Source organism: Papaver somniferum, chromosome 9, assembly GCF_003573695.1.
Source record: "Papaver somniferum cultivar HN1 chromosome 9, ASM357369v1, whole genome shotgun sequence".
NCBI classification, from domain to species: domain Eukaryota; kingdom Viridiplantae; phylum Streptophyta; class Magnoliopsida; order Ranunculales; family Papaveraceae; genus Papaver; species Papaver somniferum.
Window position 1 is genome coordinate 875,168 of NC_039366.1, and position 19,788 is coordinate 894,955.

At 35.9% G+C, this 19,788-nt stretch overlaps 1 protein-coding gene and 1 long non-coding RNA gene across 2 annotated transcripts; one reads left to right on the top strand and one right to left on the bottom strand.

The window, feature by feature from the left end:
* Positions 1-1,542: 1,542 nt before the first annotated feature.
* On the bottom strand, positions 1,543-3,713 carry LOC113309579. Its single transcript, XM_026558018.1, has 2 exons — positions 2,508-3,713; positions 1,543-2,334 (listed from the first exon to the last, which is right to left on the bottom strand). The coding sequence occupies exons 1-2, from the start codon at positions 2,877-2,879 to the stop codon at positions 2,317-2,319; spliced, it is 390 nt and encodes a 129-aa protein (XP_026413803.1). The 5' UTR covers positions 2,880-3,713; the 3' UTR covers positions 1,543-2,316.
* Positions 3,714-15,314: 11,601 nt separating this feature from the next.
* Positions 15,315-17,975, top strand: LOC113308080. Its single transcript, XR_003339499.1, has 3 exons — positions 15,315-15,398; positions 16,963-17,025; positions 17,708-17,975. It is a non-coding gene; the product is annotated as an uncharacterized LOC113308080 (long non-coding RNA).
* Positions 17,976-19,788: the final 1,813 nt, after the last annotated feature.

Sequence of the window (19,788 nt, forward strand, 5' to 3'; positions counted from 1 at the left end):
ACTGTGGAAAGATGGCCCTTTCCTGAAGATGATCAGTTCATAGAGAATAATGTTGATTAGGGGTGAGTAAAAAGTCCGGAATCGCAGATTTCACTCATATCCGTCCGCGAAATTGCGGATGAAACCCAATTCGCAAGATTTATGGATCGGACACGGGTGGGATTCTCAGATCCGCACTTTTAACGGTTTGGTTGCGGTTGGACTTTGAAATCCGCGGATTCATCCACACCGTAGGAAAATAAGGAAAATTAATAAAAGTATTAAGGATAATATTGGGAGTATCACGACATTCTTCATAATCAGGGAAGAATTTTAGTACAAACCCAAAAAGATAAAAGCATAGAACAACAAGAGAAGGAAAGATGATGAAGCATAAAACAGAAAGATAAGGAACGATGCCGTTTCATCATTTCATTTCTCAACAAAATCATCTAGCGTCCATATCATGCTCTCGCAGTTCCAGGAGATTAACAAATAAATACTAAGAAAAAAATTTATAGATTGAAGTTACGAGAGAAAAAACTAAACAGCACTACAACTAGGGAGCTAGTTTCCAAGCATCTGATCCCCACTATAAAGCAGTTAGGCTTACCAAATATTATCTTCCAGTTGAGAAGGTTTAATAAATCAAAGTAGCAATACAGAGAAAGCTCTTAACTTGAAACTTTCAAGAAGCTATAAAAAGGGAGTGCTCACTTAGCAGCAGTGAAAGTATTACCAGCATTTTTCTTAGTATAAACTTTTTTTTTTCTTGGACTAAATCCGCGGTTAATCCGCATCCGGCCCGTATCATCCGTTGATCCTCGGATGTCAAATTCGCGGGTGATTGGTCCCGGACACGGTTGGATTTTTCAAATCCGCAACTTTGACGTATTGGACGCGGGTGACCCCTAATCCGCAACCGTCCGTTGCTCACCCCTAATGTTGACGCAGCTGGCAAGGACAGTTCAGGTGCTTGTGCAGCAGTGGCAACAGACTCAACTGCAACTTTTCTAGCAGGGGAAACTTCTCCACACAATCTGGAAAATGCTCTTCAAGCCGAGACAAATGCTATCATTCTGGGGTTTGAAATGGTGCAAATATTGTACCCTGATAAGGTCATAACTGAAAGTGATTCACAGCAACTGGTGAGAACTATAAACAGAAGAACTGAAGCTATTCCTTTGAGAATTCGCCTCCTCTCTGTATTGCGACTTTCTGTGGAGTGAAAGCAATTCTGTCTAGTTGTGATTTTTTGCTTTCTGTTTTTGTTGTTCCATCTAGCAAAATAAAACAATGGTAAAGAATGGAATTGGCCCCTTGGACTACAAGAAATTGACACACTTTTACGCAATGGATAGATTTAAAAAGAAATTTCACGGTCTGTTTCCTGATAAAAATATAACCACCATAGATCCACAGAGACATAGTACAGTTTTTCATCTACCCCATGAAAACTTTGAACTGCTACATCTACATCTATGTCAACCAAAGCAGAGCAATATCATGACACAACCTTACGCATAAAATAGATATACTGTAAGTTCTAGCATCTGCTTATGATATATACTCACAGCCAAAATATTGATTTCAGGCATGATGTGTTACCATTCTTTACTAATTACAGACCTCGAGTAGTAGCTTGCTGCAAACCTAGTTTGCTAAAATGCCATTATGACTTGAAAAAAAACAAATGAAAAACCTAAATATAGTTATGTTATCTCTAATATAATCTACAAGTCAGTATTTGATAGGTCGGTCTGATCCTATCTCATTTTCTACAATAACAGTTTCATTAACTTAAAATCTTCCCGCTTGCTTTCTGTCTTCGAAAATTTGTAGCCATAGTACAACAGCAACATCTCCTAGCAGACTTCCTTCCTCTGCGGTTGATATATTTTTAAAGTATTTCTCATAACAAGCCTTCCAGACAAATCCACATACTATGCCATGATGCCAGACTAATTTCTGTTGCATTGAAGCCACTTGTGAGTCTTCTTTAAATGAAGAAAAAATTTAGTCTTTGATTGTTGTATTGGGGATACTCCAAAAGCTACTGCAGCATGTCATAGCAAATCATTGGACTGATACTAGGAGATACAAAGACTACTATTTCTAGCTATCCTAGTAGAGACAGGGATAATATCACGGGTAAGTTCCCACAGTTCCCACACAGTGATGACACTGGATATGCGAAAAATCTTGCATTATGCAATCGCATACATTTAAGTTGGTGAGTATTCCGAGTGGGTTATGAAATGATGCTCATAGCAAATACCTTTTCCAGAGAAACCTTTGTATGTTTGTGCTGTTAGATCTATATTAGCCAACAGTTTCTCATGAGAGTTCTTTGACCTGAAAGAGACATAAACAGCAATGTGGTATCAGGCTAATAAGTTAAAAGGTCCAACATCGGGAAAGAAAGACTAACATAAACTACAATTCGTAAATTTCCGATTATCTACCAGCATGCTCATCACATTTGCTTAATTTGACAAAGAAGTGGTAGATTGTTAACTTTGGTTTACCTTCAATAGCTCAGGAGCTTGTTGTTCATACTTCCTGACGAACTTGTCTAAGAAAGACTCCTTACCCATTTGCAAAATTGTATGCAAGGAAATTTTATCCTTCATCAGACCTTTGGCTGCTAATATTTGGTGAACAGAAACCCTCGGTATGATCCTCTTCTCCAAGCTATAATTCAAAATCACTGGGCGTCGGGCAATAAGCAATGAACTATAACCTATTTGATTCACAAGGTAATCCATTGTCGTCGATATCTTCTTCTCTGAGTTCCTCATACACTGACGATGTAACATAAATGCATTTTGAATTTGATCTTCTGACCAACCCCATTTCCTGTAAGCATTCAGTTTTGTCTCCCAAGTCGATTTATTCATCGATGTGATTACATGAATAGCAATGCAGTTTTGTGAGGATCAAAACCCATACCCATAATCTCTTGTAAAATGTCATTGAATTTAACAGTGCTAATCATTAGTGTCGTCGGTCTGTTGATCAGTAACTTGACAATATTTGATTGAGGGACACCTTCATCTCTCAAAACCTCTATGTTGTGCATCACTTTCTCAATTAGTTCTAGAGGAAACCTTGAGCGTCGAAAAATGGCGAAAACGTATCTATCAGTACCAACTATGTTCTTGATGAAATCGAAAACAGGAATAATATGGTTCTCTAAACTTCTATTTAGCATTTCTGGGTTTGATAAGTTCAAGTCTAGAAATTTCTTTAGAAAGGAAATAATAAAGTTTGGGTTTAAAGGTTTTATGAGTATTAAATGAAAGGAATTCAGGCTTCTTCATGATTATTCTAGAGATGTTGGATTTAGTAAACCCGTAATTTTGATGTGGTTTTGAAATTCAGTTTCTTAGAAGCAGAGTGAGCTTGTTTCTCAGTTAACCCACATGAATTCATCAAGTAAGAAACTACAAATGAATGAATGATGAAGAACAAGAAGAATCATTGTGATTTATGGAGGATGAAGAAAAAAATCTAACCTTGATACAAACAGGAACAAAACAAGGGTTTTGTGATGTAAGATGTGAGCATAGAAAGAGGGGTTTTGAATCTCCTCCCTTTCGGATCAATGTATTGCATAGAGAACGAAACATTGTTACAGAAATTGAAGAATTGGGGAACAAAAATTGAAGTTAGGGTTTTAGAAATCGCACTTACAGAGAGGTTTTGGGGAAACTGGACTTTTCCGAGGTCACTCGTATGAGAGGATACGAAAGGAGGAGGAGGACTCAGTCGGAGTGTTGGCAAGATTATCCTGGTAAGAGCCAAGATATGGGCCTAACGTAGTAGCGTGTGCTCCAGCCCATATATATCTTGTGGCATGGTGAGCATGGGTCGTCCAATCCTCCAATCCGACATAATGCTTCCATAATTTTTTTGGAACGGTTTTTTGGGGACCATGGTTATTTTGTGGACCATGTTTTTATTTTGGGTAAAGACATTAGAAGTAAATCTAGGTCACCCCTTCTCTAGATATTTATATTAATACCTAAATTACCCTCTTGATTAATTTTTTGGTAATGATTAGTTAGTGTTAGTTAGTGTTAATAATAGTTAGTGTAGTGATTAGTAAAATGATTAAGCAGAATTATTGAGAGAGTAAAGTTGGAGAAGATGAAGAAGGAAAACATGAAAAACAAAGGATTTTACCAACCACAACCGAAGGAAGAGTATTTAGGTACCCAGGTATGTTTCAAACTTAGATAATGTTGGTTGAATTGCTCCAAATTTTCAAAAAACTGTAAATTTTTAGGGTAGATTTGGTCTTGTTCGGTTACCTTATGTGAAGAACAGGTTACCGAACTCATCTGAAAGTGTAGTTCGGTTACCTTTTCCATATACGAAGGTTACCGAACTCGTTCTTTAATGGAGGTTTTTAGTTGTTCGGTTAACTTTTCCATACACGCAGGTTACCGAACTTTGTTTATAGAACTTACAGAGTAATGTTCGGTTGGTTCGCAAACTTTAACCCAACAACATATCTAACCGAACTCCACATGTATGCAATTAGTGAAGAGTTCGGTTTGTCAAGATTTTTTGCGAACAAACCGAACATAGTGGAACAAGTTCGGTTAAATTGAAACTCAACATAGTAGGCAAAATAACACAGTTCGGTTACATTGGAAAAAAAAATTCTTTTTGGAATATAAGTAGAGTTCGGTTACTAGATAGTTTTAGAAATTTTTGCGAACCAACCGAACAAGTTAAGTAAAGTTCGATTATATCATAACTCAACATAGTAGGAAAAATAACACAGTTCGGTTACATTTTTTTTTTATATTATGGGTAGAGTTCGGTTACTAACTAGTTTTAGAAATTTTTGCGAACCAACCGAACTCAGAGTTCGGTTATGAAAAATTAAATTCGTGATAACCGAAGTGTTCTTCGTGTTCTTGGTTTCAGAATGTTCGGTTACAAAACTAGTTTTTTTAAAACTATACCTAACCGAACATGCCACTTTAACATTCATTTAAACCATATTTTGATTATTTCTACTCAATTTTCCAATCCAAAAACGAATTAAAAAGATTGATGGGCTTTTCAACCGAACGAGAAAACGTCAAGGAAAGAGACAAGAAGAAGAGAATAAACTTTTTTTCAAAACTAAAAATTTTCGATTGCTCTTTTGATTTTGATTTGATTTTTATTTTGGTTAATAAATTCATTTAGATTAGATGTATATGATTAGATTTATATAGTTATTAAGTTAGTTTTAATTTAGACTAAAGTAAAGGTAAATGAGTATTTATCTAACTTTGGGAAACCCCTTATAAATATAGGAAGGTTGGCCTAATAAGACCATGGTCCCCAAAAAAACCATGGTCCCTAAAAAATCGTTCTTTTTTTGACACCCAACCCGCTTATGGGGCTTATCCATACGTCGAGGTTTTACTTTAAATGCACGTCGGTATTAGGGAGGAGGACAATGTTTATTTAAACATGTAAAATTATTTTCTAAGAACAATATAGGAGGTTATTAATCACTAGCATTTTTATTATTCATGCTTTAACATTAGTACTCCGTTCGTTCACTTTACTTGATGTTTTAGGATTTATTTTCTGTTCCAAAATAGATGCTAGTTTTAGTATTTTATTCAAATTCTCTCTGATTTATCCTTGTTTGGGAATCACACCGGAGCATAAATTCTCGTCGTAATCAACAAAGAAACATTAATCTAATTTCTAAATATTTTTCCATGGAGGATATATACTCTAATCTATAAAAATTTGGTACATCCCAAGTAAATTACAACAGGATTGGTAACTTTTCTTAGAATCTAGAAACTAAAAACTAGGTCATTTTTTTTAAAAAAAAAAGGTACTAATATGGGTAGAGTCGAAGAAAATTAACTCTCTTTGACGTTCCTTAATCTGCGTGAAAAACTCGACAACATCAAGTAAAATGGAACGGAGGGAGTAGTAGAATTATTGATATAAATTCACACGTCCAATCCAACCCCCGCCTACCTGCAGATATTAGACCAGTTGATAATGGATCAGACACGAATGAATATCTATCCCCCTCCATTAAGATGGATCAAACGAGGATGATACCAAATCCAGGAGTTTTACACGTTGCTTAACCTATCTTATGGTTTGAATTTAAAGGATCCTAAGGTTTTCTTAAACCCCGTGGCGGTGAACATGGTGATCCAATCTGCCATTCTAACCCAAGCCGCCCGCAATATGGGTGGGTGGACACCCAACCTGTTCATGGGTAGGTTAGACATAGGTCTAATCTTGAGAATTCATCAACTACTGAATCAGGTGTGGCGCGTATTTAGAAATCTATTGGACGCCTGCACCAGCTTATACATTGAGGGTATTTTTAGAATTATATAATATTATATAAAGGTAAATTTAGTAATTTATACTCGATTTTATATTAATTATGAACATATCCCCGCATGAGCCTAGAATTCTATATATAGGCCTAACGTGTGTGCCATTGATCACATTATGGGATATTTTTTTATTTTTTTAGTTTGAGCACCGAAGTTCTTTGAAACTTCATTTTTACTCTGATCTACAATTCTCCTGAGCTCCTTGAGGAAGGTATAAAAAAATCTTTGAAATAACAAGAAATCTTAAAGAAAATCAGTGAAAAACGCAGATCTGTTAATCTTGAGGTTCTCCTAGACTTCTCAGATCGTGAAGATCATGTTTGAGTCCGAGCTCTACTCATTCATCTCAACAGAAATCTACTTTGTAGTGTGAAAAAACACTTCTCTCATGGAGATTATGAAAACAGTATAGAGTTGTTATTAGGGAGGTAGATTAGATCTTCATACCTCCCTGTTTCTAGCGCCAAAATGTAGTTGCATGTTTTCTGATGACTACATCCAAATGAAATGAAAGACTAAAAACTACTAAAACATACAAGATTCAATTATGAACAAGATGTAAATAGGATGAAATGTAAAGATTGACACAAGTATATAACGTAGTTCGGAAATGAAGACCTACATCCACGGGAAAGAATATGTTTTCTTATTGATTATAAGGTCTTACCCTTGAAAGAGTTACAAATCTCTTCTAGATTTCTCACTTTCTCTCTATCTAGATCTCTCTCAGGAATTCTCTATAGAAAGACCATCTAAGATTACATAAGTTGTCCATCTCCTTCTACATTGAATGGTGTTTATAGGCAAAATAAACTCGTGGTGGTTTGATCGTCCGAGTTTGATGAGATGTCTTACACCATCCTGGATGCCTCGGACTGGCTCTACACTATTCCTCGTGATGGCTCGTCTGGTTCTCCCTCCGAGTGGTCTCGCTCTTTCTCCCCTCCTGATGCTCTTATATGGAGAGCCTCGTGCTCTATCACCTCTGGATCGTAGTGTAGATCGTCCGAGTCTTCCATCACGATGCTGGTCTCCCCATGTATTGTTCTTATCCTTCATTAAATGCGGTCTTTCTTTTTATACTTGACCGTCTGAGCAGATTAGACCTTTACTTACACGCGTCATTCATGTGACGCTCGTGCAGTTGCCTCGACTGAGACAATTTCTCCTTTTTATAGGATGATTCGATGCTCCTATCTTATCATCTTGTCACGTATTCATCCCCTGAGATGCTGACGCGTGGCCATCGGGTATTTTACCCACACATTTTGCTCATTTTCTTTGCAACTTGCCGAGGGCATGATGGGAAGAAAACTATGTATCTGTCCCACTTTTCTCGCCACGTGTATATTTGTTGGATAGCTCTAAGATTCCTGTCGGTTTTCTTAGGTTCTCCGCGGAAAAGATATCTTTCCTTTTGTACTCTTCCTCCAGGATTATTATCGTCTAGTTTGTCGTTCCTTTGACCTTCTTGTGTCAAAAGACGTAAATTTCGCAAGGCTTTTACTCGTGGGAGTATGAAGACTTGTGAAATTTATGCAAAAACCTGAAGAGGAAATAATACAAGAAAACAAGATAAGACGAGATCAATGGGTAAATGTACTAAAATACAAAGACTTCCTGCGATCTCGTCGCACGAAAAATGAGGCAAAATAAGACCTTTACATAGGAAGGTTGCATAAGACCTCCTAAGCAAATTAAATAAATTACTGATAAATTCCCAAAATTGTTTCTTAGAAGGAATATAACACGAGGAAAGTATGGGAAATAAATTAACAATATATTATATTCCTTACAACAAACAAATCTAAAGGGGTGTGAAAGACCAAAAAATATCAAAAGAAAGACAAATGGTAACATCAGATTTTAGCGCTGGGCTCAGGATTTTCAATCTCAATACCGACATCATTTGTAGATTTCTCTCCTTCTTGCTGAATTTCCTCATCACCTTGATCTTTCTCATCATCGCTTAAAAAGTCAAAATCGCTATATGGTTCAGGATATTCTTCATCTTCACCCACATTGCATACGGGGAGCCTTACTGCTGAAAGAGAGTTGCTAGAAAGAATTCCATCGATAACAGTTTGAGCACTAGAGTGGCCTTTGCGAATAACAACCCTTTCAAGATTTCTAGCATTTATCTCTAGAAAATTCTTCTGGAACGCAAAACTTCTTCGTGCCCTATTTCGAGACGCAGAAAGAGAAAGCTCAAGATTACCACGAGATAATTCCAGATTAGCATATTCTTTGCGAACTTTGGATAATCAGAATTCAGCTGAGCGATAGCAGATTGATGCGATGCTTCAGAATCTACAAGTAGAAAATAAAAAGTTAACACTGTGTAAAAAATTAGTGATACTGAGAAATTATCATGAGGCAGTCAACCCTAGCTGACTACCTTGGAAGAATTTGGACAAAGCAAGGGTATTGTCCTTCATACTTTCCATGGCTTATCAAATCCATCACCAACTGAACCACTGAGGCAAGAGGGAATTTTCTTTTCTTCGGAAGAAAGAGATTTGTTCTTTTTCTTAATAACGTCATAAGAATTCTTCAGCTGGCTATATTGTTCTTGAAATTGATTCTTCTTTACAGAAACATTTACATTACTCTGAATTAATTTCTCATTTTGGGAGCTCAGATCTTTAAGCGAAGTTTCGTACTGTTCCTTTTGTACACGAAGAGTTCGCGCTTGGTTTTAATTTATTTCATGAAGAAGTGAATACTGTTGTGAAAACATTACTTCTTTCTTTGAAAAAGACAGTTTTTCCCTAGAGAGGGTGTGGTTCTCTTCTGATAAGGTTTGATGAAGTAAGTCAGCATCGTGTGATAACTTAGAAAAATAAGAAATTTGATCATTTGATTTTTTGAGTAAGACGGTCATTTTCATGAGAAAGATGGTCAATCTGATTATGTGCATATGAATATTGGTGATTTAATTTATTTAGTTGAGACTGTAACTTCGCGTTATTCGCTTGGGCATCTTCGGCAAGGAATTGAAATTCATATCTCTCATTCGTTCGCTTCTGGTTTAAATTTTAACAAATGCATGAAGAAATTTATAAAAATGAGCATATGCGAAGAAGTAGAAAATACGATAAGAGACCCAAAAATAAAAATGAGCGTATGCATGAAGTTTTTGATTATCGCTGCGAAGATTTTCAGTCTCATAATTTGAAATCTGAAGTTCCCCTCTTAATCTCTGTATTTCCTTTTCCAAAGAAATATTTTTCTGCGAGAGTTCCAATTGAGAACAGCTAGACTCAAAATGCTTTTCAGCTAACATCATACGACGATGAGATTCCTAAAGAGAAAAAGACAAAGATTAGTACTTGGAAATATCATTAAGGAAGATAAAAGTTAAAGTGTGAAGGATAATTACCAAAACATCTATGTGGAAACTCGGTCAATTTGAGAAAGGATCTCATCTGGCGAAGCCTTGTCAACAGGAAATCCCCGAAGAAGCTGACTTAAGGCAGAACAGGAACGAAGTTTGGAAGGATCATCGGTTAAAGATTGGGCAGAGTTGATAACATCAGAAAGAGTTTGTGTAGCCAATTTTACACTATCTAAACCCTTTTTATTCAAAGGAAGAGAATCTAATAAAGAAAGAGAAGGGGGAATAGTAGAAGTTGTTGGAATGGTGGATTTATCTTGAGGAAGGTTCGGATGGGAACTAGAACTAATGAGTGAAGGAAAAATTATATGCGATGGATTCGCAGAGGCAGCATGGGCTGAAGGAAAAATTATATGCGATGGATTCGTAGAGGAAACAGGGGGGTATTTTTAAAGAGCTCGTCATACGAAATATAGGCATTCTCATCCATAAGACGATTTGTTGGTGAAGGAGTAGGAGGAACATTCTTTTCAAAACCTTGGGAAAATGTATGATTTTTTTTTCTTTTTCAACAGAAACAGAAACATCTTTTTCAGGAGTTTGACTTGTTGGAATAGTAGGAGGATCAGTGTGCGAAGGTTGAACTGTAGATACAGGAACAACATCTACAACAGTAAAATTGAAAATAGAAAGATTTGAAGAGAGAGGTACGGGTTTGCGAGACTTTTTAACTTTCTGTTTTTTGCCATCAACCATTTCAGCATCAAAAGCCTGCGAAAATAAAGAAGATAAGAAATAGAGGCAACAATATTGTTTAAAGACAGTCGACTATTTCTTACTGATTTACTATGCGAAGACTTCCTCTTGTGAGATTCCTTATTTTGAGGTTCATTATCGATACTGGGTTTCTTCTTTTGCGTTTCTTTATTTTCACTTGAAGAAGAATTGGGTCTTTGTGTAATTCGAAGAGCACTAATTTTTCTGTGAAAGTACAGGAATCAGACCATATAATAATAATAACAAGGAATGATTAAAATCAATAATTATAAAAGAAACGAACCTTGATTCGGGATTCATGGTAGAAGAACAATAGCAGAAGAAATCAGTACAACAACAACGAAACTGGGAAATAGCAGATTAAGATTAAGAGAGAGAGGATGAATGATGAGTGAAGAAAATCTTATGAGTCAAACCATTAAATAAGTAAAAAGGAGTTACCGGTTGGAGACGGTTCAAGCCGGTAAAAAAAGATGATAATTAACACGTGTAGAGAAGAGCTTGAAATCCGTATAACTGTCGATAAAATAAAATGTAAAAGGATAAACATGCACGATTTGAAAATGGAGAGTTTCTCATATCGCTTACTTTGAAAAATCAAGCGACATGAGAAGAGGCAAATGTAGGAGTTAAATATCGCACATATTAACAATTACGCGAAGTGAAGAATATAACATACCCGAGGAATATCGCACACGACAAGGTGAGACGTCACATCAGATGATGTCAGCAAAATCATGAGTAAAGTGTGAGGAGTTATGCGAAGATGTAAGATATGCGAAGATGAGCGATTGTATATGAGCGAACATGTCGCAGAGAGATCCCGAAAATAAATGAATTCTTAGCTGTCGTCCATTATGTAAATCCCTATATAAAGGAGAGAGTAGTTGTCTTGTAAAAGGTTGGAACATAAGTCTTGTAAGAGAGATTGTAAGAGAAAGAAAGTGAGTTTAGTTACAAAAGTGTTATTGTAAGTTTTTATCAGTCTTGTAAATAATCGAAATATATTCAATCAATAAGATAATCTCGCATAATGATCACATAGAGGAATCATTAGGTAAATTGGAGTGTAGTTGTAAGAAATCTTACAACTACACCTGAGATGCCAAAGCTTTATAACACCATACTCAAGAAACCCCAATCCACATGGTCGAATGGCTTATGCATGTCTAGCTTTAAGGCGAATGAGCCAAAAATGGAATTAGAGTGAGACATTGAATGTATTAACTCGTTTGCAGAGAAAATATTCTTTATTATTTGCCTTCCAGGAATGAAAGCCGACTGATTCTTCTCAATGAGCTCATCTAAATATGGACTCAACCTCTTTGTGATGATTTTGGTTACGATTTTGTAAATAGCATTGCATAAGGAGATGGTTATGTATTCACCTGGATTGGATGGATTCTTGTTTTTCGGAATTAAAGCAAGATAAGTGTGGTTCATCCCTGGTGGCAGTTTGGAAGAACTGAAACAATGCTGAACAAGTTTGGTGACCTCTGCTCCAATTATGTGCCAACTCTTCTTATAGAACAGTGTTGGATAGCTGTCTGGTCCCGGATATTTGATGGGCTTCATTTGTTTAATGATTGCAAAGATTTCATCAGCTGATGGGATTTCTGCGAGGGACCTTCATTCTGACTCAGAGAGAGAGTTAGAGTTATCCGATACAAAAAGATTAGGGGTTACAGTATTGTCCGCAGTGAATGCGCTTTGAATGTGGGAAATTAGCATATCTTTTATCAATTCATAATCAGAAAGCCAATCTCAGTTTTCATTTTTAAGGGTGACAATTATGTTTTTGCTTCTTCTGTGGATGACAGAAAGATGAAAGAGGTGTGTGTTTTTATCGATACTAGGAATCCAGTAGGATTTATTGCGTTGCTCCCAAAACATCCACTTTCACAAGGGTATTAATGTTTTTGATAATAATGCTTTCATCCTCTCTTGTATCTGATAAGTGAGCCCTTGATTGCAGATCAATCAACTTCTGTCTTTCAGCCTCCAACTCATAATGTATGTTACCAAATGTTTGTTCGCTCTACTTAGTAAGGTGATTGCTAAGAGAATCAAACTTTGTTTGTGTGCTTCCAGTGGTAGAACTCCAACATTTTTCAACTTCTTCTAAAAATTGTGGATGATCGGTCCAATGGAATTCAATTTTGAATTATTTTTTTCTTTTAGGACCTTTCCTGTGAGTATTGATGAGTATCGGTGCATGATCGCTGTTGATTCTGGGAAGATGAAGAACAACATCTTCAAAAATTATTCTCCAAGATGTGCTTGAGAGAGCTCTATCCAGTCTCTCGAATATTGGTTCAGCATTGCGAGTTTGTCTACACCAAGTGAATGCCGAACCGGAGAATCCCAAGTTCATTACATCTCTGTCGTGCATGAAAGTATGAATTCTGTCCATAAGTTGTTGTGGTTGTTGGAACCACCATGTTTTTCTATAATATTGTTGTATGTAAGTCGCCTACCAGACACCAAGGATGATCAGAACCAGCTACCAGGGAGGGGATGTTGATCCAAAAAACATTCCTTTTGATGGTTTGAGGTGGACCATATATGCAAATTAATTCTCATTTGGGAGTAGAGAGGTGTTGTTCTATTGCACTTCTGATTATATTGGAGTTCGAGAATGTGATATCCAAATCAATATTTTCTTTCCAGAATAAGGCTGAGCCACCGCTTCTGCCGATGCCTGGGACAAAGTGGAAGTGATGATAGTTTGCACAATTCTTAAGGCAAGAGGAAAGAGGAATATATTTAAGTGTTTCTTACGGTTGTACTCTTATAGAAAATAATTAGTAACATTTAGAAACGATTTATTTCTTAAACTATACCACGGTTTTTCGTAAACTTTATACCGTTGAAAAACATTTTAAACATCTACATAACGAATATAAATATAACTATCAAATTATACATATTTCTTATAGTGCAATAATGAATTAAAAGAATAGTTTTAGAGATATCCTCTTGATTGGAACAAAATTTAAAACCAAATAGCTCAATTAATTTGGGACAAAAGGAAAATGTTTCATAATTAACCAATATTGTATGGATCCTAATACAGTCAACTGTTGCTTTAATAAATTTGTTGCTTTAATCGCATTCGTTCATGATTAAGAAAAAAAAAACAAGAATTAACAAAAATTAAGAACGTTTTAACTCTTAGCCGGAGGTCAAGTGAAAAAGATTAATTTAGTTTTACTTTATCAAAAACTTTTTCCTTTTTTTACAACTTCCGGTCAAAAATTACTTTCTAGTGTCCAGGAAAACAATCCCAAAAGTGGTTCTATGGAAGTTTGATTTTTTTTCTTCTTTTTCAACCTCTTTTGTTAGGCTTTGCGAGACTTGCAAATTCCTACTAGTTGAAGCAAGTGCGGTACATCATTGTGTACCACAAAGTCATGGTAAAAGAGGCTTTTGATAAGACACGGCAAGAAATATTATTTTCATGGACCACTCAACAAAAAACTAATGAGTTACTCTCCACCTGCATTTTCTTGCCCAAAGAAAAGAGCTGAACCAAGAGCCTCTCATCTGAAATACCTTTTACCATTTGGATCAAAGTAAAGTGTACGTTTGATTAAAGTAAATTAACCACAGGTCTTTGCATTGAATTACCAGTGTCCTTTTTCCTTATGTGGTCGTCGGTGAATCTATATGCTTCATTTCTTCCTTGCATAGTATTCTGAACGAAATCGAAATCTGATGATATATAGATTGAGATTAAAGTGTCTTACCGATCACTAAATGTAGCATTGTATACTCACAGTGTAGATTAGAAAGTCATTAATTATTAGCTCATCAAATGCCTTCATCATTATCTGTCATTCGACGTCTAGGGAACCTTTTATTTCGGCTACTGATGGTGATCTATGCATTAGAAGCAGAAGAATTAGCAGCAACAAGAGATATACAAGTAGGAACAGAAGCAACAACATCGGTAAGTATTGTTAATGGTACCAGTAGTAATAAGATAGCTAGAGAAGGTTGCGAAGATAGATGTGGTAACGTAATGATTCCGTACCCGTTTGGGATGGGTTTGGGATGGGTCATAGTAATTCACTACACCAAATCTAGGTTTTACTAACAACGTGCTTTCTAACTAATTTTTTTATGGTAACACTAATGATCCATTATAATTCTAGTAACCCTTGTAAAGAGTTAGCAAATTAACAAATAGTTACTATAATTAGGAATTAACTTATAAAAAGTAAATAACTATTTCAAAGTGTGAGTTCATTAGTTATACAAAACTAACACATTTCTACTAAATAACTAATATCAATATTTCTACCCACAACTACATGTATCCTAAAATCAACCCCATGTTTGTAACTGTTTACCATTTTTATTTATAACACACTTTCACATATCTAACACATTGATTTATTTTGAATAACTAGAAAAATAAAATGAATTTCTAAGTTTCTTAAATATCTTCCCCGGAACCGATTGATAATTCTAGAACCCTAGAATAACTTAAGTCCCAAGAACCAATGGGTGTGGGAACCAAAGTTTAGTTCCATTTTTTAACCAAAATTTTAGTCCAACGAGCCAATGGTTCCATACTCGATAGAACCAAAGCCATACCTGTGGTGCCTGTACAAGAAAGAACAAATGGTCGAAGAAAACCTAATGAGAACTTTGATTGGAAATCAGTTGAATCAAACCTGTGCTCAAAAAAGAAAAAAAATACTCTCTAAGCTTCCTTTTGAAATCAATTGAAAGAAACAGACTCAATATCGATCAATTTTTCCCTGTGGTTTCGATTCCCTTATTGATCTAATCCGTTTTACCATTGATTTTGTGTTATCTCTACGACCAGGGGAAATTGAAAGGTTCGATTTCTTCTCCTTCTTCTTTCGATCGTAGCTCTGGTGACATACTAAAACTCTCTAACCTAAATTGCGGTATGTATCTCAATTTATTTTCTGCTTTCGTTTGAGATATGGGGTTTTTGATTACTTTGAAATTGGTTTAGTGCATGTTGAAATATGAGTAAATTAGGTCCTTTTATAATGTGGGCTTGATTCCATCTATTGTTCTATGGTAGTTTTTCTTAGGATCCGCTCAAAACTGTGATTGCTTGGATAGATTAATGTTTGAAAACAAACTATCTCACTCTCTTAACTTTTGTTAGTGTTAATGGTTATCATAACAGATCTTTTTATTAACCTTTAATCTGTTTAGATTGCTATCATGTTAATTTTCTGTCTCTTTTGAAACTATTGAATGAATTATTACCGAATTCTTATTTTAAATTTTCCCTGCAAATTGGAACTTGAGATGGATAGGAGTTATGATCCTTCTAATTCCTCAACAAGTGAGCTAAGTGTTTCTTATGTTGTCCTTATGCTGTCCCTGGATGTGATTCCTTACAGAAATCTTCTCTTTTTGACGGCTTCACTCAAATTGAGATGCTCAGGCAAATGATGAATTTTTAGTTTAGTAATACATCAGGATTTATGTTAGAGAAAGTTGCTGAAATCGTGATTCTTAAGCTATTTGGAAGATTTGAGTTGATCTTGCAATGGTTACTGAGGGGTAAAAGCTAGTTTTAACTAGAACGAAAAAAATATTGAAGCACAACCGTTTCAGGTGGATAATTTAGATGACTAGGGTATACACAAAGAATGTTGTTAGTGTCCCATTAAACCATTACTTGTAATTATAATTTACCCAATACAATGTGCCATAAATGTTAGAAGATTCTTGGAAAAGTTCTCTCTTAGCATCATATGAATCGACTAGCTAATAAGTTTTCTGATAATTGGAGTTGTCTGTTAACGGATAGACTAGCTAATAAGTGTGCATATATTTTAGTTGAATATGCCTGTAGAAAAATAGTTTCAGCCGGTTAGGAGATTATCCTAGTTTTCTAACTTCTGCTGTTCTGACGCTGGCCACAAAGGCGATGTCGATACAAGTCGAAGTGGTTACTGATATTTGGAGACAGAGCATAAGAAAAGGCTATATAATACCAGCCCGTATTTCATTTTCTGCATTTAAACTAGTAAATTTATTTATACCAATCCACTTCTGTTCACCTTGCGACAATTTTTAACTCTTGGACTTGACATTTGCCTAAAATAAAAACACTTCTTAATATTCGTTTGGATGGTAAGGATTGTTCATCACATTTTTTGTTCACTTATATTTATCACTTGTGCATGAAAGCATTAACATATGTACAACAATACATGTGTAATGGTGGAATCCTTTTGTGCAGGAAAGCATCAACTCTTTTTTCATTTCTCTCTGGTGTTGTTACTGGCAGTTATCTTCGAGTTCATAGTTACCGAACTTCGTACTAATTTTTGAATGTTCTAGATTCCAGAATATTTATGAATGATGTTCGTACTTGGAATGAATGATGCATGGTTTTGTAAAATGAATGATAAATTTTGAAACAAATTTATGTGTGCCAGGCTGATGAAGTTATTCCCTGAAATTGTTTGAAACCTCTGTGACCAGGACGTGCTTGCATAAGATACGATTCTTCATTGGTTCCGCTAAGGGTTAAAACCCCAAGGGAAGGTGAGCAGTTGAGATTTCACTTGCTAGAAAACTCACAAGGTTTGATGTGATGTCCGTCATTTATTTTTATCACTTGGGTAGGCAGGCATTAGCATATGTACAACAGTAGTTGTGTAATGCCGGAATCCTTTTAACTTAGTTTTTCTTTTCTCTTTGGTATTGTTACTGGAAGTATTCTTTGGGTCCCTAGTTACTAGACTTCGTACTAATTATCGGTTGTTCTACTTTCCTAGTTACTGAAGTTCATACAAATTTTTGAATGTTCTCAATCCCAGAGATGTTATTTTTTATTTGTAGGAAGTTATAGGAAAGATAAAGCTGCTGGTAATGATGATTGCAAGTCCATGCCAACTGCACCTTCTACTAGCTAGTTTTGAGTTTTGTTAATTGAACCAAATGTAACAAAAAATGTAACCAGTTTATGCATTCAAACAGAGTTCAGTAAATACATTTTGTCACTTACTGCTGCCATTGGTATTCGTGTATCGCAGTGGATAACTTACTATCATCTAGCGATAATTCATGAATTTTTATAGAGTTACTTACTGCTCTTAATGTTCTTTGTCATGTTCTGTAAAATTCTTTTGTGTTTCTTATTCGTTCCTTTTTCGTTATTAGATGAATTTGGTGCAGTAAAATAAGATTTGGGGACCTGGCTAACGTCGTTAATCTTGATTTTCAGAATGCGGAGAGAATTGGATAAGTCTTGGATGTTTGAGAATGATAGGTTTGGTCAAGTATACAGAGATGGGGTAAAAAATTTCATTAAATATGCATCTACATATGGTCCTTGGAAAACCCTTTGTCCTTGCCCATGTTCTAGATGTCTAAATGGGGGTCGTCTCGATATTAAGGAAGTGCAACAACATTTGTACGAGTATGGTATCGACAAGTCGTATATCACTTGGGTCTTTCATGGTGAGAAGCAGCCGGTTAATAATGTAATGAGTCGTCCAGTAGAGAGTGTGTCTAATGAGCAAGTTAGAGAAGATGTATTTCCAGATTTGACTCCTTTTATTGATGCTGCATTTGAAGTTCATCGAAGTAATGGTGGTGGTGTTTTTATCCATGATGCGAATGGGACACAGGATGATAATGAGGAACCATTCGAGTTTGAACCAGATGCGCAAAAGAGACACGAAAAGTACAAAGAATTGGCTGAACAGAAATTGTATCCTACTTGTGAAGGCAATGTTAGTACACTATCGGAGATCGTGGAGCTGCAGAATTTAAAGAAACAGTGATGTAGTTCAGTCCTTACAAGCTACTTGGGAAGCCTTTTTAAGACCAGATTCGGAGTTCAGTGACGTAGGTCTTATGCTTAAAGTTAAAGATAAGGAAGTGACCCTAACCAACGTACAATTTGTACAAATACGTAGGTGGGTACTCTTTCGATTAAACCCTCCAGGTCTTGACGCCTATTATAGGTATGTTTTTGTTGCACTATATATTTTTTTTTCAAATTCACTAACGAGAAGTAAACAAAATGTTGCTTGAATATTGATATGGTTTATGTTACTTGTAGGGAGTTTTGTGACACCCTCTTACCCATCTTAGATTCTACTGGTAAGGAGGTCACTGTCGATGAGGTAGAAACACAAACAAAGTTCATTCCATGGTTGGTTGAAAAGGTATGGCTTCTATGTATCTTGTTTAGATTATACAGATGTGGACACCTTAGTTTCTCTCCAATGGAAGCCTTAGTTTCAATCTAAGCCTTGGTTGACTTTTGTTATTTTCATTTTGTATAGCTAGTGCAAGAGAAAAAAACAGATTCGGTTTTGTGGAGATTGGCACAAGGTCCTGTTGGAGGAGCGACAGAGTATATAAAATATCGTGTAAATGATTTTGTGTTTTCTCCTAGGTCTTATGAAGAAGACCATGAGACCCAAGATAGTGGTGTCTGCGTAGAGGCATACACCACGTTTAGGAGGAACAAAGGTGATGCATCTCCTGAAACTCACCTATCAAAGTGGTATGGACTGATTAAACAAATCCTAGAATTGGACTATACCACTTTTCATGAGACTGTGTTCTACTGTGACTGGGTGAAGGTAGGCAGTGGAATCAAAATTTGTCCAGAGTCTAATTTGGTTTTGGTAAAGTTGAACAGTATGAGAAGTTCCAGTAAAATATATGACGAACCAGCAATTCTAGTGGAAGAGGCAAGCCAGGTTTTTTACTCCAAAGATTTGAAAAGCTCTGATCAGTGGGTTGTTATTCCTTCACCAATGGGGTTAACGATAAAGGTAGACGATCTTGAGAAGCCTAGTCCCGGCAGCTTAATGTTTATGGTGCCAAGAGGCCAAGAATGGTGCCAAGAAGACGAGAATAGCCACTGTGTAATTGCATCGAACAGGTAACCTTTGGATTGACCAACTGTAACCAAAAAGAGTTCTGTAAAATCATTTTGAGGACAGATTTTTTGTTTAACGAGCTTCAAACAGAGTTCAGTAAATAAATTTTGTGGAAAGGTAACCCAATATTTGATTAATGGAATTAATTTATTATATTTTGATGAAATTTTGAAAAGTTAGGACTTTATGATTTTATCATGTTTATAATATGGTAAAGTAAGAAATGTGGCAACTTTGCCGCCTTCAACAAAAACGGATCTGTCTCAGAAACTCAGGTTCAACGAGTACTCGATTTGGAGATGGAATTCTCATTCGGGTGAACTGAATAATCAGATTCTGGCTCAGAAACTGAATAATGACTCGAAATCTTCCGATTTTGTACAATTACTTCAATTTCCTCACATCT

What these genes read in the sequence shown, in the direction of transcription:
- LOC113309579 (XM_026558018.1), bottom strand. Translation starts at nt 2,879, where the DNA reads ATGAATAAATCGACTTGGGAGACAAAACTGAATGCTTACAGGAAATGG.